This window comes from Urocitellus parryii, chromosome 4 (assembly GCF_045843805.1).
Source record: "Urocitellus parryii isolate mUroPar1 chromosome 4, mUroPar1.hap1, whole genome shotgun sequence".
NCBI classification, from domain to species: Eukaryota; Metazoa; Chordata; class Mammalia; order Rodentia; family Sciuridae; genus Urocitellus; species Urocitellus parryii.
The window spans coordinates 111005831-111032303 of record NC_135534.1 but is presented as its reverse complement, the minus strand read 5'-3'; the positions used below and the strand labels follow the sequence as shown (position 1 = coordinate 111032303).

Below are 26473 nucleotides of genomic sequence, written 5' to 3'. Positions count from 1 at the left end.
CACACATGAAAATAAAACCATGAAAACTGTCACGAGCCCCTGTATTCCTTCATGAAATTCATTCTGCTTTTCACCACATACTGGGTGAACCTAAATCTGACCATTGAAATCTGATTGACAAATTCCCCTCTTGCTTCTTGGAGGTGAGAGAAGTTTGTACTCAAAGTAAGTATTCATTTGGAGCCTACGCATGAATAACTCCATATTTCCACTGTTAAAATTCTAGTCAAAGATTTAATTACAGTGTGAGTGGCAAGTGTCACTTTTATCATTAACTTCCTTTAGAGGGGCAATGTTAGAGGCATGTGCTTAATGCAGTGGGTTAGGAAACACAGGCCTCATCATGGGCACACTGAAGGAACTGAGGTGGATGACACTGTCCATGAGCATGTGTGTGGTGGGAAGGAAGCTGTGTATACACATGTGTGTGTGTCTCATTCATGACTGGCTTTTCCTAAGAACAAGAATTACAGAGAGAATCCAAGACATAAACCCTTTAACAAGCTCCCTTGCCCTGCCTAAATATATCCCAGTCCTATTAATCCACTTTTCCTCATGACATAGCTCACAGATGGGGGCCAAAAGCTACAGGGAAAGAATAAAAGTCTTAATGAGCATGAGAAGCATCTCACAGGAATGATTCCTTCGAGGTTAATTAATTTAAAAAGTTCTCTTTTTGGTGATTTCCTTTGAGAGATCGTACAGCTTGATGTGAGAGTAAGATAATATTTTGAAAATATGTTTCTTATTGGGAGTTTTCCATTATTTAATTTAAGCAATAAGGAATATTTTCTGAGTTTCAACAAATGATGTTAATGGGAATGACCAGCACATGCTGGTAGCAATGGTTCATATCATGGATTGTACATGAGACTCATGAGGGCAGAAGCACGTGTAACAGTGAGATAAACTCGGGGCTGAATGCTTTGATATACTTTGAGCAAGAGGCCCAAGTTGTCAGTCTCATTTTCCTAAATGAGAGATAATAGATATAATCAATACTTATCTCATGGAAAAACCATGAGAATTAAATGAGACAAGAATGTAAAAGACCAGGCAAAGCACTCATATTAAATGTTCTCTAAATCCTGGCTAATCTATTAAATGCCTTAGAAATCTTGGCTAATCACAACCATTTCCTGGTAGTAGCTTTATTTTGTTCTTTCCCACCTGTAGTTATATTTTTAATAAGTTTCTCAGCTTGCTCATGTAATCCAAATACTATTCAATTCTAATATAACTTTTCATCTCATGTTTTTGCTTTGGTTAAATTACTTTGAGAAAATCCTAATTCATAGTGGTTACAAACAGGTACACTGACATTTTTAATGTTTCCTGAGAGTTTGGGGCAATTTGGGCACAGGGTCTTCTTCTCTACTTTATCCCCCTTACCAAGTCTTTGTTATATCAGCATATAAATTGTTAGTTGCTGCTAACAGATTGAAGAGATCAATACAGATTGAAATGACATACACTGTGTAATTCCAATATTACTTTCGGTGTCTACTATTTTTGTGGGGCAATATAATAAAGGATTCAGCATTTAAGTAACTTTAAATAAAGAAAAATTGTGTGAATTATAATGGGAAACAGCCCATTATTTTACTTTAATTCAACGTATTGTTAAGTATAAATTAATTTGTAAAGTATTTTATAAAAAACTAAATTAAAATACTTCATTGTACACAATAATAGATGTAATAGTTAACATTAGGAATCAGCTTGATTTAACCACAGTTTCCAGACACTTGGCCAGATATTTTTCTGAGTGCATCTGTGAAAATGTTTTCAATGAGACTAGCATTTCAATCAATAGACTAAATAAAAGGCATTGCCTCCTTAATATGGGTGGTCCTTATTCAATTAATTTGAAGTCTTCAATAGAATGAGGATGGTAAGAAAATAGAAATTTGGAGGCCCTATTGATTGAGCACTTTGTTCTTCTCCTGCCCTTCTCCCGAAATTTACACCACTGTCTCTCCTGGTTCTCAAGTCTTCAGAGTTACATTGAGTTATACCACAGGCTCTCTTGGGTCTCCAGTTTGCCTACTGCAGACTTGGGATTTCTCAGCCTTTATAGTTGGAGCCAGTTCCTTAAAACACACACACACACACACACACACACACACAAATATACACATACACAAACACACTCCTTGATTTATGATTTGACTTATGGTTGTTTTACTTTATAATTGTGCAAAAACAATACATAGTCATAAAAATTGTACTTTCAATCTTGAGTTTTGATCTTTTCCTGGACTATCAATATGTGATACAATAGTCTCTCATGATGCTGCGTGGTGACAGTATCTTCAGCTCCCAGTCAGCATGGGATCACCAGGGTGAACTGCCAACATTCTACTGTGTGCTGTGTTTCTGATGTTCAGGAGTCTAGGTGTGTTAAATGCACATTCATTTGACAATATTTCAATTTATAATAGGTTTATTAGGATGTGACCCTATTACAAGTCCAGTGTTATGACCCTTCTTCCTATGGGCTGTGGTTTTCTGGAGTACCAGACTAGTATGACTCATACAAATGGCTATCATTTGTTAATTTCTTACTATACACTAAGCCTCAGCTGAGCTCCTGTTGTGGATAACATCACTTAATTTTCACATCAATCCTGTGAGTGAGGTGCTTTCATCCTGATAATAAATTTGATTAGACTGTACTCAGAGAACTTATCAAATGGTACACCAATGGGAAGTGGCTGATTGGGAATTTAAACTCATGTCTGTCTGACTTTAAAGCCCAGCACATACTGTTTATGAAAACTATTCTTTGTCACCAATATGTCTGAAGAGTTGTTTCCAAAGAAGATTCTTGTCACTTGAACACTGCTTTTCTCTTCCTTTTTAAATTTTTCTTTACTTAAAGAATATTTTTGAAAAATAGAAAAGAGGAAAGATAATGAATTTATCAAATCCTTTTTACCTTCAAAATGTAATTTTAGATAAATTAAAGAACTACGTCAGTCTTTACAGTTCAACAAAGTACATTCATATATTTCTATTTTATCAAAATGTAGCAATTTAAATCAGCTGGGTGACTTGTTAACAGTTGTAATAGTCATACATGTTCAGATCAAAATTAATCATGACTATCTGATTCTGTCACCTCTGTCAACATAGACCATTACTATCCTTCTCAAATTAGAGCCCTGGTCCGTTACCGCCAGACACTTAATAACATGTGGCAAATGCATAAAATGAGGTCCTGACCATCAATGTAATGTCACCCAGAAGTCATGCTTCCGTTTATTCCACCAATAATAAAGGAAAAGAGAGTTCTGAACTGTGACAACTCATCTGTCCTTTTTCTTCACCTTCCTACACCAGGTTAACTCTTACTCTTTTTTTTGGGGGGGGGGGCTTGTATCAGGAATTGAACTCAGGGACAATAATTGATAACTAAGCCACATCCCCAGCCCTATTTTTTATTTTATTTAGAGACAGGGTCTCACTGACTTGCTTAGTGCCTTGCTTTTGTTGAGGCTGGCTTTGAACTTATGATCCTCCTACCTCAGCCCCTCAAGCTGCTGGGATTACAGATGTGCGCCACCACACTGCATGCTGAGGGATCCCATGTCCTCTGCCTGAGGGCAGTCTCTGGCCAAGGAAGATTTTTTAGCCTCTGTATACGGAGCAGGCCAAAAGGGCTTGATCATTAATGTTCCAAAGAACATCCACTAACAAATTTGGGGCAATGGTTGATACAAAAATACCCCAACATCCTTTGGAATAATGGAGGAGGTTTCATAGTGTCTTCCAGAGGATTCCTAATGGAAATGAGCTCTAGTTCTCCATAGCAGTGAACTATAAACACATACTTAATTGACTGTCCTTTCTTATATCACTTACTCCCTTACTGTGCTTCTTGGGAGCATATTTCAAAATAAATTGCTTATATCCAACCTGTGCACTATTGTATGTTGTTGGGCAAATCCAAAATAAATAGTTTTTCCTGTTTTCTTTTCCCTTAGGGAAAGAAATCTTGAAGAGAGTTTGGTGATGGTATGTTTGTGTCATTTGTATACATGAGAGGCATAAGAACTCAATAAAATATTATGGCTATGTAAAAGGAAGGGTTTCATGTTTATTTAATTAGTAATAAAAATATAAATGTTAATATATTGACATAATGTGATACTGCACAGTGGCAAAGTAGATGTATTTATTTAATGGGCTGCTGCACTCTGTAAATAGTGAATTAATTAATTTCAGGCATACAAATACATAAATATTAAAAGTTAATATTTCAACTTAAAAAAAGCAAATTTCAATAGAATTTTATTAATATAAGATTCAAAACCTTGCAATATTGTGTTCAGGGACACAAACATATGAGACAAAATTCAAAGAAAACACCACATTCAGGAGAATGATGTTATCCAGGGGGAGGAGGAAAGAGTATGGGATCAGGCCAGAACCTCTGGGGATTTCCACTGGCATCACTCTTTTCTTTAAAGTAGGTAGAGGAATATGTGCACTGATTGTATCATAGTTTTTTACATTTAGCCTATTTTTCATTAATATGATTTTCTAATTCTTTAATATTGGATAAAACATTTTTAAAAAATATCAATAGGACAATAACAGATAACTTTGTGATACTGTCATTATAGGATATCACTGAGATAAGAATTAAAATAATTGTCTGTATGCTGAAACATAAAACAAAGGAATGATAGAGAATAGGCGAGATCCTCACCAATCTAGCTTTCCAATAATGACAGGTATTGTTGCCCTTCAACCTCAGTCAACCAGTATACCACATAGCAATGCTTCTCTTTTAGCTTGAATGATTATTTTGCTAAAGGAAAAATTAGCATTTTTTGCACAAAGAACATTATGCAGATCAAGTGACTGAAAACATTAATTTCTGATTTTTTTATTCATTAAATTCAGTCATTTTCATTGGGAACCAATCATCAGGGAGAGCAGGCAATGAACAGCGCAGACTTCTGTGGATACTCCCTTGGAAGCCTCTCTCCACAGCCTCTCTCTGCCTTGTCTGTACCATAATCTGGACATCACTTTTAGTGTCTATGTCATAGGCTTCCATGGAGGCTCATAACACACATTTGTTCTCTAGGGGCTGCAGAAAAGAAAAATTACACAGGTCAAAGTCAGAACACGCTTTGCTTTTTAAAAGAATTTAGCAAGGAACAAAAAGTAAACATGAGTGTAGAGTGTTGTGGTATTTTGCAGAAATTGTTTGGGTAAATGGAGAAGCCTTTAAAGAATCTAGAATATGGGGAGGGTCCTGGGTGTTGATTGGCCCCTGGGCCAAGCTTAAAGCCAGAGTGCCTCAGGAAATGCTTTCCTGCACTTCACCCTGCTCAAAACTATTCTCTGAACCTCTGCTCCAATACTCCTGTTCTCCAGTCTCCCTGTTCTTAAACTTTGATCCTCTGTCTTTATCTGCCCTATAGATAAAATAGTCTGCAGGGTGGACTACCTAATTTGAGGTTTCCTCCACTGATACTTTTTCTCAAATTCTTCTTATGGTGCCTCTTAAATGATGGAACCCATAAAAGTTTTACCATAAAAGTCAACCTAGTTCTCCATATACCAGGCTGGGCCTGACATTCTGAGCTTCTATTGAGATGGAGAGAGTTTAGGCTGTACCTGGAACCACAAGACTTGTAAGCATGTCTCAGAACTACTATGACAAGCAGACAGGTTAGTTTGCTTTAGGCGATATGGATGGAGTTCTTTTCTCCAGGCCTCTCCCCCAATCCAAGAACAACATGCTGAGCTGGGGAAGAACCCTGAAATCAGAAGCTATACTGAATTTGAGCTTACTGCAAAGACATTCCTTCATAATGGCACATGTTTAAGAGATATCAGCCTAAGTAATTCTCTCTCACCCTCCTCCCCAGATCCCTAAAAGAAAGATTGAGAAGTAGGCTGTTTCTTCCTGGATAATACTCCTCAGCTCTCCTTCCTCTGGATAAAGTAAGGTATCACACACATCTTGATCTTCAATACTTCTGTGAGGTCCTTCTCTATCCCAGAAAATGTACTCCTTTCTTTCTGCTTCATATTCTACCCTGGTCTTAGTATGAACCCTGGAATGTTCTACTGAGTTGTACATCTGCTTCATGGATGTCAGAATGGACCCTGAGAATAATGAGAAGGGTTTGCAATACAGGAAAAATAATTTGAGATATATTTCCAGCTTCCCCTTTAGACTCTTGCTTACTGAAAAACAAGAGGAAAACAGCACTGATAGAAGGTTTTTAGGAACCCAAGAGTAGTTACAGCCAGAAGTTTGCTTACCTTCTGGTTCTGTCAGCTTACCTTGGTGGCAGCAGACAAAGACCCTGCACTGCTCATTGGGTGTGGCAGGTACTTCTGCTATGCTCTGATTCTGAGAAGGACAGACAAAAGAAATACACTTGCCTCTTCCTCTTCCTCCTCCTCTTCCATCATCTTCTTTCCAGTGTCCTGGTGTCTTTTCCTCTGTATATCATTCTTTTTTTAAAATAACTTCAATTTTATTTACAGATGTAACTACATATTAATTGTACAAACAGTTGGTTTTATTGTGACATATTCATATAGGTATACAGCATAATTTGCATATTTAGACTCCAACAAATTTCACAACAAAAATAGTCCCCAAACATAAGGCTTAACAAATTTGGACATGAAAATGATAGCTGTCCTGATTAAAAATGGCACATTTTTTATTTACAGGATATTTGAACCAGAAAACAAAATCAAGAAACACGGGAAATTAAACCAAAGTCAAACCTTTTCAGTAAACAAAAAAGCTTTCTACTCACATGCTGCATTTGGACACTCAAGGCCTGTTTTCAGGTCCAATCCCTACAGTCAGGATTTGTAAGTGATACAGAATATTGGTACCTCTGCTTCACCTCAGAGACCTGTCTCAAGTCCTAGCCAGAAGTCTTTCTCTTCATACAATTTCTTCAAGGTTCTTAAGTACAGGATGTTATTTGAAACCACAGAGATGCTTCTCTCTCACTTCAACAACAACCTTTAGACTAATAAAATGATAGCTTTTCCAATATAGATTTTTGAGAAGGCAATCACTTTAGCCAAGATAAAACAGCAACAGAATGAGAAGAAAACGAGGTGTAGAAATGAAAAAGCATGAAGACAATTAATATTGAGAAGCACAAGTTCCATTTTTTTTTCAGCCTACTGGGAAAAACTTCTCTTCCTCTTTATGAGCCCTCTGATGTCCACAAACATCAGATCCAAACATGGATCCCAGTGTCAGAAGACCAACCCTGGAGTCTTCATTCTGCTACTTGTTCCTTACACATCCTGAGACAAATAACTTTAACTCTCAGCATCTCAGTCCCCCATGCTATAAAATAGAGATAATAATAATACCTTATGCAAACCAAATAAAAGTATTTCATCAGCTCTGATGTGTGGCTGAAGTGTTAGCTACTGATCTCTCTCTACAATTATTCAGGAAGGAAGCCAATCAGGTGGAGGGCCTTCCTCAGGGATGATTTCACCTCCTTGTTTCTCAGACTATAGATCAAAGGGTTTAGCATGGGAGTGACCAAGTTATTCAGGACCTGAACAGTTGCATCCAGCCAGGGGCTTGGGGTTGGCCTTAGATAGATGAGGACCACTGGCATGTAGAAAAGCAGGATGGCCGTGAGGTGGGCACTGCAGGTGGAGAAGGCACGGCGTCGGCCCTCTGCAGAGCGGATCTGCAAGATGGAGCAGACAATGCAGCTGTAGGAGGTGAGAATGAGGAGGAAGCAGCTGAGGGGCATGAGGCCAACACTGATGAACCCCACCATCTCCAGAGCTGAGGTGTCCGCACAAGCCAGCTTCAGCATCACTGGGATGTCACAGAAGTAGTAGTCCACCTCATTGGGACCACAGTAGGGCAGCTGGAAGGTGAGAGTGGTCAGAAAGGTGGCCTGAATGCAGCCAAAAAATGAGGTCCCTGCAGCCAAGATGGCGCACACTCTGTGGCTCATGATTATGGTGTAGCGTAGAGGGAAACATATGGCAACAAAGCGGTCGTAGGCCATGACTGTGTACAGAAAACACTCAGTGCAGCCCAGAAAATGGTAGAAGAAGAGCTGGGATACACAGCCCCCATAGGAGATGGCTCTGCTGTTCCCTGAAAGGTAAAACAGCATCTTGGGAGAACTCACAGAAGGGAAAAATATGTCAAAAATAGATAGCTTGCACAGGAAGAAGTACATGGGGGTATGAAGCCGAGTAGAGGAAATAATTGCAAGCAAGATTAGCAGGTTCCCCATGAGGGTGAAGACGTAAAAGGACAAAAACAGGACAAAGAGCATGGTCTCCAGGTCCTCTGTGTGTGGGATGCCCAGCAGGACAAACTCAGTCACCACTGAGCGATTCCTCATAGTTGTAAGAAAGTCTGACCCTGAGTAGGGGTATGAAGCACCCAAATTTGAACAACAGAGTCACATTATCAAGCTTTGACTATGTTTTTAAACAGAAGCGATCTGCCGTCATACGAAAGGCAAGAGAAAAATCTATGCAATAATTTCAGGTAATAAGAGATGGATGTTTCAGAGTCAGTCAATCCAATTTTGGAAGGGATATTTTGGAAAGGCTGATAATTGCCCACCATGACAAGAGCAGAAATTTAGAGTTATACTCAAAACATCTTCAAGTGAGAAAAGTTTTTTCCATGGATTTATTCTCTTTGAGCACATTTATATTTTGAAGGCTTGTGATATCTTTAAGTAACAAACTCCAACTATTTATTACACTCTGCAAATAACAGAAAATGATTGTATTAAGATGCAGGTCACTCTATATGAATCCTGGCTTAGCCTTTTATTAGCTGAAATAATAAAAATAACTGGCACAGTGTCTTCCATAGGCCTGGTTTCATCATCTGCTACATGGAAGCCAAAATTTTTACAACAATGTCTGCACAAAACATCCTGGTATCACAGTAAAGTTTATGAAATGTCCATGAAAATATCTGGCAAATCTCTATATCCTAAGTAAAAATTTCCCTTTATTTTATGCATCTTAAAGATAGTTATTTAAGTATTTTCTATTAATGCTGGTATTATGTAATTATTTTCCAATAAATGTTTTGTTAAATAACACTGTTGAATATACTTAGATAACATTTTCTTCAGAATACATTCCTCTGGATTTTAGAGTGCTAAGTTCCACAATTTTATCACATGACACTGCTCTTGTTCTTTCAGTACTTTAATTTTTTTTCTACATGGACTTATGGCTACTTAGAAATATTAACCAAAACAAACAGTAGCAGCAAGGAAAGCATCAAGTTCATGTTACTGTGACAAAGTGGAAAGTACAGTGTCTCATGTTGAACTAAAAGAAACAGAAGCACTAATTAGGAAGGTTATATAAGTGAAGAGCAGGATCTACTGACTGGAAGATGCAGGTTCTCCTTCTCATTATTCACTTAACAATGATAATAATAATTGCACATATTTACACACATACACACATACCATTTAATTAGTACTTACTATGTTCCAAGGACTGGATCCATGCTGTGAAACTGTGACTTATCTTTTAAATGTACCTATAATAAGAATTTACTATTACTATTTGCAGATAAGAGATAGAAGCTCAGAAATATTAAGTTGCCCAAGAATGCAAAGCTAGTATATGGTAGAGCTGTTTTATTTCATTGTCTGTACCCTTAATCATTAGTCAAATCTGCCATCTCTTTGTCTCTGCTTTCTGAGACAGTCTGCTCCACTTATGGGCAATTATACCCTTCCAGATGTGTCCTCACAATTGCTTTACATGAAGGTGAGAAAAATCTTTGCATCTAAATTATTCCTGGTAATTTGCAGTCTGCATTTTAGACCACACTTGTCTAAATTCTCTTTAGCTTTTAGAGATCATAAAATTGGTTTTTCCCGTGCCTTTGATGCTACAGCATAGTACCAGCTGTAGTATAGTAATATAGTATCTAATACAGGAGCTTTCTCGTTATAGAGTCACATTCAAGATAGAAATTCCAATCATATGCTGTGAAAAGTGCCTCTGAAAAACATTTCTAAAAATAAAGACCATGCCAGAATAAGTCAGCTATACCACTCTAGAATTGGGCAAAAATATAAACACTAAGATAAAAACAACGACATTTTAGGGGGTGGGAGTTAGATTCTACCACTAGTTACTAATTCTAGCCACACCTGAATAGTCTCCCTGAACAACTCAAATTCCTGTGAGCTCTTCACTCCCTCCCCTTGGTTATCTAAGGCTCACAGAAGTCCCTATTCCTTGCCTATAATCAGACACCATGATAATCCCTGATTAGATGATGCTATTTGATTTTTAAGTCCATTTCAGGAAAAAAAGAAGCTAGAAGGACCAGAAAGGTCCCCATGTGTGGTCTCCTTAATAAGTAGGAGACAGAGATTGATGGTGAGACCCTGACAGAAGTTTAACCTTGCGCATTTACCGTTGCTGAGCAGAGCACAGTGTGCTCCAGCCATAGGAGCTGCCATTCCTTACTTATAAAAAATAGAATCTCATGGGGTTTATGCAACTGAGACCAGCATACACTCTTTCTCCCTGGGTTGCTTTCTTAGAAGTGCTTTTTACATCCTTTTAAGCCCTGATTGGAACTCAGTGATAGCTCTGAGGGAGCAATTAGTTTGTCAACCTCATTCATCATCTAATCATGAGATAATAGTAATGGTATCATCATAAAGAGGTGCTCTGAGATTGATGGCATGGGAAGATAGGCTGCCTACTAAATATTAGATCACTTGCTATGCTATGCCCACATTTGGTAACCCTTCATATCTTTAAGCCTTTGCTTGTGATACTATTTATCTCATCACTTTTAAAAATACCTGTGTATCAATGTAACTATGTATTTGTTTCTAGTAAATATCACTGTTTAAGACAGGACTATAATTAGATAATAACTCTACTAATAGTATGTATCCTCAGGTACGTATTTCAAAAGAGAAATATGGGGGAGCCATTCATAACAGAATGACCAAAATAAATATATAAACCATCTCAAAAACAAATTATCAAAACAGTTATTATTTAGTTAATAATTAATTCTAAGCACTTACCACATAATAAAAGCTGTGATAAAAATTTTCATTTATTATTACACTTAATCTCTAAAAGAAATTTCATAAAGTAGGTGGTATTGTTTGACATAATTTTTTTACAAAACAAAGAGTAAGTAACATAAATATTAAATAATTAGGAGGAAACTAAGCTGAGACTCTAATTTCAAAGTACTGATAATGAATTCCAGAGATTTGAGTTTTGTACTCGAAGAATAAAAAGAGAGAAAAATGTGGTCTTCAGATGTTTGCAGAACTTGTGGATAGACGTGATATGAGTTGTTTGATAAACTGACTTGTGAATCACGGACAGACATAATAGGAAGACAGATGTATTTTAAAAATAAGAAGCAATTATTATAATATATACATTAATAAAATAAGCAACCTTATGATACCACCTTTTCTCTATCACGGTAAGTATTTAAGAAGATATAAGGAGAACAGTCTTAAGTGTACTATTGAGGATATTCTCATTGTGAATGAATAACTGAAGATAGTGCATGTTCTTTCTGATTTTAAAATTATTTTATTTATTTTATTATTGTACCTCCATCCAAATCCATGCTGTAGACCTGAGTCACTAACTCAGTTGCTGAATTAGGAGATACTAAGAAAGCTGCTGAAATGTGAAGCTATTGTTATGGTTGGCAGCTCTAGTACTAACACACAGTTTATACTAGCAAATACAGATACCCGTTGTCCTGCTTTTTGCCACATATGACTTGGTTTCAACATCCAATTCTCAAGTGCATCTGACTGACAGAACTTCAATCACATCAAAACCTAAAATGCAAGGGAGTCTGGGAAACAATGTTTTATATTTTCTAACCTCTGCCCACTAGGAGTTAATGTGCTCATCTACCTACCACAGTGATATTCTTCTTTCTCTTTCATTTCAGTGACAATAGTTTCTTCTTATTTTTTAATTTTAAAAAACAATATAGTTGGGGTATAATCAACATATGAAAATATTTATATATTTAATGTGTGCAAATGAGTTTAAAGATAAGTATATACCATGAAGCCATCATCACAAACCTGTGCATACAATGAACCTACACACTGCCTCCAAAAGTTTCTTTCACCTTTAAACAAATGTTTAGGTATGAAATGCAGTTTATCATCTATAAGCCCTATGCAGTACAGTAAATCTCTAAGACTTCGTCAGTATAACTGAAAATTTGTGCCCTTTGATTAATATCTCCCTGTCTTCCTCTTCTTCAACACCCTGGCTACCACCATTCCATTCTCTGCTTCTGTTGAGTTTATGGCATTGTTGTGACTGTAAGTTTTCTGTGATTATTTTAAATTTTGTTATGCAACTGGTATAATGTAGGAAGATTTTCCTTTTTTTCCAAGGCTAATTTACTCCTGTTTAAAATATTAAGAGTACGAAAAATATCCTAAAACAGATATTAGCTGGAGTCAAGATTAAACCAATTAAATAAGTCCATAGAAGCAGTGTCATGTATCTGATAAGTGACTTGCATCTTATCTTTAAGAGTTCTTAACAGTAAGAACATCATCTCCTACATGAACAATTAAAATGTTAAGAACTTCCCTATTTTGGTACAATACTGAAACTAAATCAATCACTTGATATTGTATTTTTAAAAAATATTTAAAGTATCTTCTATGGAAACAAAATTAGCAGAGTATGATCTTAGTTCTTGAGTTTGGAAAACAGCTAGTCAAAATATCTCTAGTTTTGAAACTGAGGATCTTAAAAAGGTGAAATCAGGATGGTATTTCCAATATGACTGATTTTTCTGCTTTGAACATTGAATGCCATTGTCATATCACTGGGTATTGTAGTTATACCTCTTGAGTGATCCACACATAGCCACAGACATGAAGGTTGTCCACATAGTGTTGTTGTGAAATTTCTGATGTGTAATAAAGTCATAAATATGCAGCTTGTAGGACTTGGGGAGAGAGTAGTTTTGTTTTTAGTGAAAGTAGAATTCAGATCTTGGCTACAAGTATATAAAGAAAACACAAAACACTTAATAGCATTTGATAAAAGGTGTGATATTGTATACTCACACAAACCTAGATGTATGCCCACTACACACCAGGATATATATTATAGCCTATTTCTCCTAGACTCCAAACTTGTATAATGATACTGTACTAAATACTATAGGCAATTATAACAACAGTAAGTATCTGTGTACTTAAACATACCTAAACAAAGAAATTTACAGTATAAAGGAAAATAATACAGGTCAGAAATTCAGATCCACATTAAGAAAGAAGAGTAAAGAGAAGGAATAAATCAAAATAAAAATAAATCTATACTTTTTATTCATAATTGATCTATAAGCTAATTTTAAGGTAATAGTAATAATTCTTTCGGGAGGTAGGTGAATAAGTGAAACACATGCATAGGAGCAATTCCATAATGGATGGGAGAAAAGAATTTAGGAACACTGTTACAATGCATAAAATGGTACAATGTTCCTTGAATGTGGTCCTAGATTAATTTTAAATGTATATTACAAATTATAAGGCAACAGCTAAAACATTTTTTTAAAAAATATAATTTGTTTAGGGTAGAGACAAAATAATATCACATAAAAGTGATTAATTAAAATTAGAAAAGGCAAAAACAAGATGGAAAGATCAAAGAACAAATGAAACATAGAAAATAGTAACAAAAACAACAAAAAAACAAATAACCCAATCAACAAATGGGCCAAAGATCTAAACAGACACTTCACAGAGGAGGATATACAATCAATTAACAAGTACACAAAAATATTCTCACCATCTCTAGCAGTCAGAGAAATGCAAAGTAAAACCACTCTAAGATACCATCTCACTCCAGTAAGAAAGGCAACCATTATGAAGTCAAACAACAACAAGTGCTGGCGAGGATGTGGGGAAAAAGGTACACTTGTACATTGCTGGTGGGACTGCAAACTGGTGCAGCCAATTTGGAGGGCAGTATGGAGATTCCTTGGAAAGCTGGGAATGGAACCACCATTTGACCCAACTATTCCCCTTCTTGGACTATATCCAAAAGACCTAAAAAGAGCATACTACAGGGACACAGCTACATCAATGTTCATAGCAGGATAATTCACAATAGCTAGACCGTGGAATCAACCCAGATGCCCTTCAACAGATGAATGGATTAAAAAATGTGGCACTTATACACAATGGAATTACTCAGCATTAAAAAATAACAAAATCATGGCATTTGCAGGGAAATGGATGGCATTAGAGCAAATTATGCTAAGCAAAGTTAGCCAATCCCTAGAAAACAAATGCCAAATGTCTTCTCTGATATAAGGGAGATGACTCAAAACAGTGTAGGAAGGAAGAGCATGAGAAGAAGATTACCACAAAACAAGGAAAAGAGGAGGGAGGGAAAGGGAGGGAGAAGGGGAATTGCAGGGAAGACGGAAGGAGACCCTCATGGGTTCACAAAATACATATCTGATGGTGTGAGGGGGAAGGGAAGAAAAAAAGAGAGAGAGAAAGAGATAATTGTCACAGTAGAACGGCTAGAGAATAGTGATGGGAGGGGAGGGGAGGGGAGGGGAGGGGAGGGGAGAGAGGGAGGGCAGCAGAATCCAACTGACACTAGGATTGCTGTATATATACACATGGATGTATAACCAATGTGATCCTGCAATCTGTACACATGTAAAAATGAGAATTCATACCCTATTTGAATCAAATATATGATATGTCAAGATCATTGTATTGTCTTGAGCAACTAATAAAAAAAGAAAATAGTAACAAAAACAGTAGATATTATCCAAATAATATCAATGATTACTTTAAATATAAATGATCTAAATACACTGTTTAAAACACAGAGATTGCCAGAGTAGATTATCTAAAACAAGCAAAAAAATAAAAAAAAAACACACCATGTTTTCTGTAAGAAACTTTCTTTAAATTAAAACAATTTTATAGGTTGAAGTTATGGAGAAAAATGTATTAGGCTAACACTAATCACTAGAAATCTGGAGTAGAAATGTTAATTTTAGATAAAGCCAACTTCAGAAAAAGAAAAATCATCAGCAATAAAGGTATACATTACCTAATGATAGAAGAGTCAATTTTCCAAGAAGGTTATAATAATCCTAAATGGTGATACACTTAACAAAAGAACTTCAAAATATATAAGGCAAAACTTCAGAACTGAGAGGAGAAACAGAATCCATGTGATGGTTCATTGCATGGGGCTTTTCATCTGAAGGAAGATGGACTGATTTTAAAGAAACAAGGACTGAACTGGGAGAGGAATATCAGATAATCAATCCCCAGGATGACTGTGCTGGATTGGGGTGAATCGGCAGGGCATTTCATTAAGTCTCCTCACTCTATTGGAGCTCCTCTGTTTGAGTAAGAACATCTTGAGGCAAGGTTATCCATCATCTATCTGTGGCCAAGTTCTTGGCAGGCAGGAAACAAGTGCAGAGTACAGGAAACCACAAGGATATGAGAACAGCATTTCTCTTGGGTTCCCAGCCTGTATCATCAGTTCCTGAAAGCACAGGCGGCCTCAAATCCTAGTCTGGTCTGAAAGCTGAAAAGTGAGAAAAGGGGGCTGAACATTAAGTGTAGTGACCAATTCTATGCATAAAACACATCAGTGACATATTTTTATGTGCAGAGGGTAGTTCCAGAAGTTTCATGGTCCTTGGAAACCTTTCTTTTACAATAATACTCATGTGATAGATAAAGATGATCTAGATTGCAGAGTGGGATTCAGCCACCTGACAATACTGGGCCCCCAGGTCTCAAACTCCAATGTGCATACAAGTTAACCAGGGAACTTTGCTAAAATGCTGACTTCAGTAAAGTAATTTTTGGTGTTGTCCCAAAAGTCTGCATTTCTAACAAGCATCCAGGTGATCCTGCAGTCCTGTTCCACTGATCACAGCCATAGCAAACTCAGAGGAACATTCAGATTGGAATCCATAGTGCATTCACACGAATTTTCCTAAAGTCAGTTTTCACATAGATGATCCAATAACTGAGAGAAAACTACTGAGGTCCTGCTTCAAATTCTAGAAAATTCAACATGAATGTATTAATAGACTGTAGGTTAGCGCCCCAGTTCTGCAAATGGAAAAATTACCCCTGAGGGGGTAAGCCATTTGCCTTAGTCTTCATGTACCTAGCTATATATGATTTTCTGAAAACTGCCCTTTGCTTGCTTCTTGCAAGCAAATCAGCCTACAGGAGATGTGGGGACAGAATTCAGTGCAAACAGTGGACATGTCAGCAAATTTGACACAGAAAATAAGGGTAATAAAACCAATGAAGATTCAATGAGTGAATCTATGAAAGACCAGAAAACAAAGTATGCATACAAATAGGCATTCTAATACTGACAATACAGCAAATAGGGCCACTTCATTCTGATAAGTTATGAGAGCCATCAGATGGATTTCCACTGTTCTTTATGTGGTGAGCAACCCAGGTTCAGGTCTACCATCAATCCTACTCTTTCTCTATTGCACTAGATCAGAACCTAATATGCAGTCCTCATGGGTTCAGGCTAGCGCTAAGGTTATAATCCTACAAGGTGTTCAGGATTTAAGAGAACATCTGTCTCCAACAATTAGCCCAACCCATGTCGTTTAGGCATAGATTGGAAGCAAAAGCATCTGGTATAGGCTCACAAACCCAAGAAGAATTCACTGAGAAGGATTCCAACAGGGCTAGGGCTCACAGTGTACCCTTCATGTACTTCTTTTTGTAATCTTGAGGTCACATCAACACTGATGTTGGCTTTTAATTGCCCTCCAACTCTTCCTTCAAAGATAGAAGACTTCAAAGCTTACATGTATAGTTCTGGTAAATATATAAGAGCAAAAATGGGTGACAAAAATTCTACAGAGAATTCTATCATTTAGGCAATCTCTGGCATCAAATATTGAAATTGTTAGTCTGGTGCCCATGTCACCTGTTTTTCTTGTCATCACTCTGGAAAGCCTGGGAGGCATATTAAGTATTGCAAATGGATGCTTTTGAACTTCTCTAGGAAAGGTATAGGTTCTGGGACCACCATTACTTGTCTGAGGGTCATGCTGGGGAAAGAAGATTACATTCAAAGGGATGTGCTTAGAGAGGCAAGGTGGTGTGAACATCCTTTACTTTTATTTCAAGAGAGATATAGGTGAGATTTAACACACAAAACATTACAGCAGAAGAAATGGTGAAGGGGTGCTGATAGCCAAGGAGAAACCTCTCCCCCCACCCCGCCTTTTTCTTTTTGCTGGAAGACATCTTTAGGGAGCAAAGACAGCAGGGTCCACAGATGACTTCAGGAGAGTATTTGCAGCCTTCACAAGCATGGGCACAGTGGAGCCTGTGAAGAAGGTTAAGAACCATCAGGGATGAGGGACAGCAGATGAGACAGCTGTTCTCCCAGGGACCCCCAAACCCTGAGTTCTGCTTTATCTTTCCTCAATACTCTTTATTTTTCTTTACTTCATGCCCACATTCTCCTTTAGTTTTCTCTGGTCCCAAAATCACTCAGCAGCTGTGAGATAATAAACCTCCAAGGAGGAGGTTCTCCAAGTCCAGCCGGGTACTTATTCAGCTTAGTACTGAGAGAGAGGAGAGCAAGCATACTTTATGTCCTTGTAGAAATTCACACTCCCCATCCATGTTCCCTTACATCTATACTCAACTCTCCCCCTCCTACCTCAAATCCAAGATTTTACCCTCCTCCTGCCAAGGAAAGGACTCCTGAGAGACCAGAAATTGTCTGGACCAAGACAGTGAAGGAAGTGACTATGTAGACTCTTGGGGTCACCCTCTGCCAGGGCTGGAGGTGCACAGCTGGGAGGGAAGGAAAGGCCCTGGGAGTGGGTTCTTACCTGCTTGGGTGTGAATCCAGGCCACAGCTTTCCTTTCTAGAAGCTCCCACTCCATCTTCTTGTCTTTACCATGGGTGTGCAGCCAGACCACAGCCAGGACAGTGGCCCAGCCTGAGAGGTCCACATGCTGTACAATAGACAGAGACTTCCCTGAAGACTCTGGGTTGGGGCAGGAAGTCCCTTAAGGACATGCAAAGAGTGCCATGCCCTCCTTACTGGCAAGTCCCAAATTGCTGCTACATGGTATTATTTGGTCTCCCTCTAACTCTATCACTTGCAAGGCACAATGATAGGCCATGTATCCCAAGGCAACAGTCTACTGAGTCTTAGGGTAGAAAGGTCATAAGCTTTAAATCCAGAGCTGTGTAGAGACCCCTAATACCCATGCAAGGACTACCCAGTTGTGAAAGAGAAACACATGCATGGCGATTTTATAAAATGTCTTCATGGGTTTTTTTTTGTTCCCACATATTTATTGGTGTATTATAGTTGTACATAATGGTGGGATTTCTTGTTACATATTTTGTACATGCACATGATATAACGATATAAGTTGGCCAACATCATTCCCCATGTTTTAAAATTTTAATCCTCATTCTTACTCTCCACTAAACAAAGGTATGAGGAATAATCAATAACCAAACTTTTTTTTTGGGGGGGGGGGTTACCAGGGATTGAACTCAGAGGCACTTGGGCACTGAACCACATCCCTAACCCTATTTTGTATTTTATTAGAGACAGGGTCTCACTGAGTTGCTTAGCGCCTAGCTAAATTGCTGAGGCTGGCTTTGAACTCACAATCCTCCTGCCTCTGCCTCCAGAACCGCTGGGATTATAGGCATGCACCACCACACCCAGTCCTACATTTTTAAAGACAAAAAATGCTTCATACAGAAGTGAAATAAGTGCCCAAAGTTAGTATTCCAGCAAATAATTGAGGTGCGACGGATTCTGAATAGTCTAATTGATCATACTCCTTAAAAGATAATCTCATCCATAGATCAGAAGACTGTCACCCATGAGTTTCACCAACTGTTCATGAAAACTTCAGGTTATAGAGTCAGTGGATAAAGGGAAATTTCTCATATATATCATGAGCTTTAAAATTTGTAAAAAGCTACCATGTCCTCTTTGAATAGTCTTAATTTTATCAAAATTTTAGTTCCTTCAATTCTTCCTGAAAAGGAAGATCATGTAAAAGCATCAGGAACTCCCATGCTGTTTTCCTGGTTTAAAAACAAAGGTCACAATTATTTTTGAAAAACAACTGGAGGAGAAAATTCGTATGAATTCTCTGACCTCAGTTCAACAGTACTGTGGCAGTTCAGGAAATCTTCTTGCCTCCTCTCTTCCTGTTTCCAATATGCTGATGTTGTTTGTAATATGCAATGACTTTTGAGGCAGATTTCTCCCACTTTCAACAGTGGCATTGAGAATTTAAAACCAAAAGCTATTCTTTAGTTGTATTATTACTATATTTTCTGTTTGCAGTAGTGGTGGTCGCATTGTTTCATGAAAAAACTGCAATTCCTTGTTTAGTGGACTTTAGGAATCCCCAAACTCTTGACTAACACTTTAGTTCTCTTTTCTGTCATCCTAACACTTTAGTTCTCTTTTCTGTCATCCATGAGTAGGAAAATCTGATCTATATCCTCATCAAAAATCTTCACAGAAGATATATAAAAGATATATAAAAATTCAGTTTCATGGTTTACAAATATATTCCATTTAAAAAATCAATTCATAATTAACTGTTCTGTCCTTTACTCTTGGTCCAGATATTCATCATTACAAAACATTCAGATTCCTTCCTGAAATATATATCTACCAGGTCTCTGACGCACTTGATTTGTTGGCTTTGTTGCCATGTCAAAAAGGAAACGTAAACCTGACATGTCTTGTGCTCCTTGAACTTCATCATCCCTGCTCCAACTTCTGAGTATTTAAAAATCATTCTTGTATTTTAGAAATAAAATCCAGACACAGAATAAATTTTAAATTGTCCAGTAGCTATACCTTAAAAAATAAAATGCAAATAGGCAGAATTTTATTATTATTTTACTTTATTTTGTTTTTTGGTGCCAGGGATTGAATCCAGGACCTCAATATGCTAAGCATGTGTTCTACTAGTGAGCTCTGACTTCAGCTAGTATCTATGTAAGCCAATACACTATAAAAAATCATTATTTTAACTTGAAATCAACATAAAATAATTTTGATAGTACATTGTACATTGTTTATTTTTTACCTGAAGTCAGTATATATTTCACAACATAGAACACCTCCATTCAATTAAAATTTTTATTTTAACCTTAGCCACAATTCCAAGGCTCAATAGCCACAGGTGACTCATGGATGTTGCATGTTCAGATCATAGAAAATCTGAAGGTTAGTTCATTGTTTTCCTAAGTTTGAAAGTTTGAAATGGGATTTGTCTTTTATGTTTTTGACAGCCATCATATTTTATCAATTTCTCTAGGAGTAGAAGTTTTAGCAAGTTACCTTAACTGAATGTACATTCTGAATATATTTTATCTCTGTCAGTATATTGCAATTATTAAAATAACTAGGTGGCTCCCATTTGTACTCACCTATCCTTACTTTGATGAACATTTTTATGTATGAACCACATTTTTTACTATTAATAGTGGGGTTATTATTAGTGGTTCTGAGGACAGATAGTCATAGCATTTAATGCAGCTTTGCCATTCACTGGCTCAGACACATATTTATACTCCTGTAAGCTTCAGCTTCTTTATCTACAAACAACAATGTGAATAGGACCCACCTTATTTAATTGAAGTGAGGAGTAAATGTGGTCATGAATCTTAAGTTAGCACAATTCCTGGTACAGAAGACAACCTGAGTTTTAACTTTACATTTAAGATGTCTGGAAGGGAATATGATTTTAAGTCCAAAGGATTGTTACTTTCTCCTTGTATTCCATCAACCTTCACATGAACTCCTACTAGCTGGCCCATAAATTCCTTGTTATTTCTATTCTAAAATAACCAGAAAAACTTTCAACCTTGACTTATTAGAAGTTAACTATGTCTGTGGATCCCTCTGTGTTCTGCTTTCTCAGGTGGATCCTGATCTACCCTTTTATGGTTTGGATCTGTAATGTACCCCAAAGATGTCAAAACTTGTTCTTCAATGCAACAATGCACTGATGGAGCTTTTAGGAAATGATTAGATAATGAGGGTTCTGACCTCATCAGTATATTAATTCATTTGGTAGATTAATGATTTGAGTGGATTATTGGGAGAAGGCAGGGCATTTTTGGAAGAAGTGGGACATTGAGGACATGCTCTGAATTCTATATCTTGTCCCTTGCCACCCTACTTCCTCTGCTCTTTCTCTGTTTCCATGCTGCCATGAACTGAGCAACTTGACTCCACCAAGCACTTCCTCCATGCTATTCTGCCTCACCTCACGCCTAAAGCAATGGAGCCAGCTGACCATGGACTAAAAACTCTGAGCCAAATATTTCCTCCTTTAAGTTGCTTTTGTCAGGTATTTTGGTTACAGTCACGAAACAATGACCAATACACACCCCCACTCCTCATTACAAACTTTACTTCCTTAAAAGTATACCTACTCCATTGTTTTCTTTGAATCTTACCTGGGCAGGGTGTGCAGCAAGCAGGTCTTCCAAACTCACACCTAGGATCTTAGTCAGATCTTCATTCAGATCCCAGGAACCATTTGCTTTTTGGAGGTCAATCAGCTGCATAAGTTTAGTGCCTCCAATCACTTTGAGGGAAAAATAGAAAAAAAGGAATGAGAGGAAACCATTGAGCCCCTGAACTCTGAGCACACCTGAGATAAGCTGCAGGATTCAGAGACAGGCTGCCACCAGTCTGCTCCAGAGAGAATGGTCAGACAGTACCCAGGTCTATCTTCAAACCCAAATTGTAAAAGGATGACTAGGGAAATGGGGGCCCAAACAGGGTGAAAGCAGAGTTCTGCTGTTTCCAGACAGAACTCTGTTGCCTGCAGACAACATATGCAGGTAGAGAGGGGGGAAAAGGCTGTGTTTATTTAGAAATCATCCCATTAGTCGACATCATAGACTATAAAGTCTACATGGTAGATGAGAGAAGTGAAATAAGGCCACCTCACCTTTATGAGAACTTTTTGACTTGGTCCTGCTGTTGTTGGAAGAACACGGGTTTCCCATCATAGAGACAGAACCTCTGAGAGATGAGTATGTACGCCCCAAGCTCTGAGTATGTAATAGAGGTGCGCCTGATCCTATGTGTGACAAACAGTGGTGAGAAAATGTCCCTGGAAAGATGCTCACTTACACTGTGGACCACGGTGATTTATAGGCCTATGGGGACGATATGTCATTCTCCTGGTATGTCATGGTAGCAACGAAAGCTGAATCCCATGTAACCACAGATAAAAACAATCACTATAGCCTGAGTTCTGTTGAAAAGCTGAAAAATACCGATGTACACAATGAGTTGCCCTTGCTGTCTGCAGCAGGCCAAAATAATATAAAGTCTAAGGATTATTTGAGACACACACTTTCCCATCCATATCAGTCAGCTTCAGTTTCTACCCTAACTGTGTCATTCTTCTCCCATGAGCTCACCACTGAACACAACACACCCTTACACTCTCAGATCTCTATTTTCTATTATGCCCTCTCTAACCCCTGACACAGGCTAAACAATCTTACCTACCTCTTTACTTTCATTTCAAGAGGCTCCTTCCAACTAAGTCTTAAATGAAGACTCATGAATCCTCCCAAAACATTCTTTTCCCTCCATCTCTCTCACTTGGCTGTTGTTCAATGTACTGCAGTCCAACCATCCAGGTTTGGCAACCTATTCAGTCCAGATCAATATTCCTCCACCCTCACATGGTACCTCCCAAATGTCCTTATTACTGTCAGCTCCCAAACTCTTGGTCATCTCCCATCATCCACTAAGGAAACTGAAAACCAGACCATAGACTTCACTCTATTCCTAGGTCGGCCATCCTCTTGAGAGATTTCAGCTCCCATGGAGACAGCCAGGTTTTTAACCTTCTCAATTTAATTACTTGGGTTCTATTCTTCTTCGGTCTCACTCTCCCAAATCATGATGGTTTTGTTATCACAAAGAATTGTTTCACTTATAAAAAATAAATTGAAAAAAAATCTTACTTTTAAATATAAATATCCAAGTTTTCCTGTTTTATCTGAATTTTCACTTCCTCTAGATCACTTAAGTCTTTAAACTTTAATCACTTAAGTCTTTAATATATCTTTCGATATATTGCTTTCCTATATATCAACCTCCTTCCATCTTCATTGTGTACTCAATCTACATCTCAATTTTAATTTTTGCCAACTGCTTATCAACATCTACAAATCCACATTGGTAATTTCCTTTCATTACTCCCAATCTAGCAAAACCCCCAAACTGCAATGAGCCCAACATTTTTATGCCAAAGTTGCTGAAAAGATAAACATAAGCTAAGGGTTTTTTTTTTTGGCAGTGTGGTCCCACAAAATAAGTCAAGGTGCCAAACTTAACTGGACCCTCAACCCTCCTTCACAGATGTTTCTATTTCTCTCTGGACAATCCATTTTCCAACTATTCCCAGTGACTCCTTTAAATCTTTGCCTTTTCTTTGAGTCCTGACTTCCACCACTTCCAGGCCCACATCATTCCAAATGTCAGCCATTTGGATAATCATTAGCTACCTCATTATCAAGAACATAAATCAGCTTCACATTTAAACTATTTGTTAAATGATTATGTGCACCTTGTACACGTTACTATCCTTTTCATATTAAATCTCTCTGCCAAGAGATTATATTCTACTTCAGTAAGACAAAATTTTAACACTAGGCAGAAATCCTAGAGGTGGAGGGCAAGCTGGGTTTGTGGCTCAGTGGCAGAGTGCTTGCCTGGCATGTGTGAGACACTGGGTTCAGTCCCCAGCACCACATAAGAATAAACAAATAAAATAAAGTTATTGTGTCTATCTACTACTAAATGTGTATATAATTTTTTTTAAAAAAGAGAAAACAATGTTTTTAAAAATATTTCACAACAATTTCCTTAAAATAGTGTGTGCAGCTATCCATGAGACTTATGCATGGAATAGAACTCACCACATAAAAACCTTGGGCTCATAAAGGCTTTGTACAGAACTGGCCTTGGAATCTCCCTGTAAACCCGGGGCCCCTGAACTGGCTTCTTGAGTTCCTTGTTTATGGCAATGAATGCTGTGAAGGAGCTGATGACTCCAGATTCAATGCTAATCTTCAACACGTCTTTTTTGTCCATTGCTGGGGTCTGTGTGAGGCCAAGGTCTTTGGTCTGGATGAAGGATTTGGCAGCAAGACGGTGAATAGTGAGGCTGAAAGGAAAAAAAAAAAGAAATTTCCAGAGAGGTGGGGAAAAACACCCACATTCTAGCTAATAGGTGCTTTTAAAATTTAGAGATAGCAGAGGAAAGAAAAATTAGAGAAGGAAAGAATAGAAACAGAGTGGCACACAAAGGAAGAATGAATACAAGGACACATTTTAAGCCACAGTCCAAAGAAGCAAGCAGTAAGAAAGGAGAAAAAAAAAAGAAGGAATAATAAGAATAGAAGGAACAAGATGAAAAGGCAAGGAAGTGAAGGGGAGCAAAAGGTCAGAAAAACAAGAAAGAGAAGGGAAAACAATTCTCACTCAGCATCTGGCTTGGGTTTGAGAGAAAATGTCAGTTTATCCTCAAATCTTTTGCCCTGGAGCGTGTACTTGAGGCCTACTTCTCCTGTAGCCTCTGCAGCCTACAAATTGGAGAAGAACAAAAGTGATAAAAAGAAAAGATCACAGAGAAAGTGATCAGAACTGGGGCAACTCCCCAGCTCAGCACATTATCATTTCTCAGTAGTGATTAGGTATCCCAGGAAACCAGAGACCTGAAATGATGGGGGAAATAGAGAGCTGATTCTACCTGGCATTTACAACCTCTTACTAAAATCCTAATACACCAACCAGCTTCAACGAATCTGTCAGGGCAGTAGCTACTCTGAACAGAGAAACAAATAAGAACTGGGACTCACTGGCATTTTTCCAGTGAGTCGGGCATAGAGGATCAACCTCTGACCCCTAAAGATGACAGTTGGCTCTGGAGAAAGCAAGTTAGCAGACACACCAGGAGGCAAATTCCAGCTCAAGGAGATGTCTTCTACTGCAGGCTGAAGAGAGTGCTTCAGAGACCTAAGAACCTGATGGAGGAAAGGAAATACAATAAGCATAAATAAAAAAAGGATGAAGATAATTATAATTAACTCGACATTTATCATGTATCAGTTGCTATATGGTACAATACAAGTTATGTCTAATCTTTAACCCTATCTTGGGGATATGGGTATTATTTATCTTGCTTTCCATACAGGAAGCTAAGGTTGAGAGATTTAATAGCATAAATGTGAATGAAGGATAGGCTAGGGAAAGTTGATCCATGGAAATGGAACTAGAGAAGGCATGGCAGTAACTGGGAAAGAGGAACTTAGAAACAGAACCAGAGATATCTTTTCCTTGTGCACACTGATAATGGAATACCAATTTGACACTAAAAGAGGTCCTGAAGCATAGGCCTGGAGTCTCAAACATGATAGCCAAAGCTCTTAGTTTCTGTTTGGGCACTTAAATACAAGACCTAAAGTTCTTTCAGGGAGGTTTTTTTTTTTTTTCTTTTCTTTTCTTTTTGGTGGTGTTGGGATCAAACCCAGGGCTTCATGCATGCCAGGCAAACACTCTACCACTGAGCAATACCCCCAGCCCAAGCTCTTTCAGAATCTTATCTCTGGACTTCCAGATATGAGGGTCAGATGCCATTCTCCAAAGTAAAAACATTTGATGTAAGACCCAATCAGCCCCTCTGAAAATATAATTCATACCTTGGGTATTTGGAAAAATGCATGTTAGAGGCAAGCTAGGCTCTTAACCCTTGCAGCAGTGTCCCCCACCCTGCTGCATACTTGGTCTGGATTGACCACTTCTGGACACATGGCTTGCCCCTCACCTTGGGCTGCATCCTGTCCTTGCCTGTGATAAACTCAGAAGTGCCCCCTGACACCCGGGCAATGCTTTTTATTAAGCTGGTGGAGGCACCTTCTCCAATGCCAAATGAGAAACATCTGTAAGTGTAAATGAATGGAGGTTAGACACAGGAACTTATAAAATTTATACATAATGGTGAAAACTACATGATAAGATAGTCTACTTCATTGAGAAAAGTTGTAATAGCCATTTATTGAGAATATTGTATATTTTGGAACCTTAATAAATTCCTGAAATTAATAGTATGATTGAATCATCTTGAGTCTCCTCAGAGGCAAGGTTGTGTTTCATTTCACACATAAAGAACAAGGACCCTGAGAATTTAGGAAATCTGTGCAGGATCACATCTTTTACAAATGGTAGACATGGCACTAGAACACTGCTATGACTAACTACAAGAGTCTCCTAGCAAACCAAGGAAAAGCTAGAAACTGTCATCAGCGCCTGACTGATACTGCTGCATCATGAAGTTGCTCCTGCAAG

General features: G+C 37.9%; 2 protein-coding genes across 3 annotated transcripts in view; both read right to left on the bottom strand.

Annotated features, from left to right (window-relative positions):
• Positions 1-7454: 7454 nt before the first annotated feature.
• Positions 7455-8384, bottom strand: LOC113192545 (olfactory receptor 10D1B). The gene has a single exon (XM_026402714.2). It carries the CDS (start codon positions 8382-8384, stop codon positions 7455-7457), a length of 930 nt encoding a protein of 309 aa, XP_026258499.2.
• An 8811-nt stretch (positions 8385-17195) lies between these two features.
• The window catches only part of LOC113192533 (von Willebrand factor A domain-containing protein 5A), a 28961-nt gene continuing 19683 nt past the window's right edge, over positions 17196-26473 (bottom strand). For both annotated transcript variants that reach the window (XM_026402696.2, XM_026402697.2), the window contains 8 exons: positions 25953-26067; positions 24988-25152; positions 24611-24711; positions 24046-24293; positions 22056-22187; positions 21556-21686; positions 17930-18056; positions 17196-17415 (listed from right to left, as the gene is read on the bottom strand). In XM_026402696.2, the coding sequence (XP_026258481.2) occupies positions 17336-17415; positions 17930-18056; positions 21556-21686; positions 22056-22187; positions 24046-24293; positions 24611-24711; positions 24988-25152; positions 25953-26067 (1099 nt within the window). In that variant the 3' untranslated portion in view covers positions 17196-17335. The remainder of the gene's footprint in view (positions 17416-17929; positions 18057-21555; positions 21687-22055; positions 22188-24045; positions 24294-24610; positions 24712-24987; positions 25153-25952; positions 26068-26473) is intronic.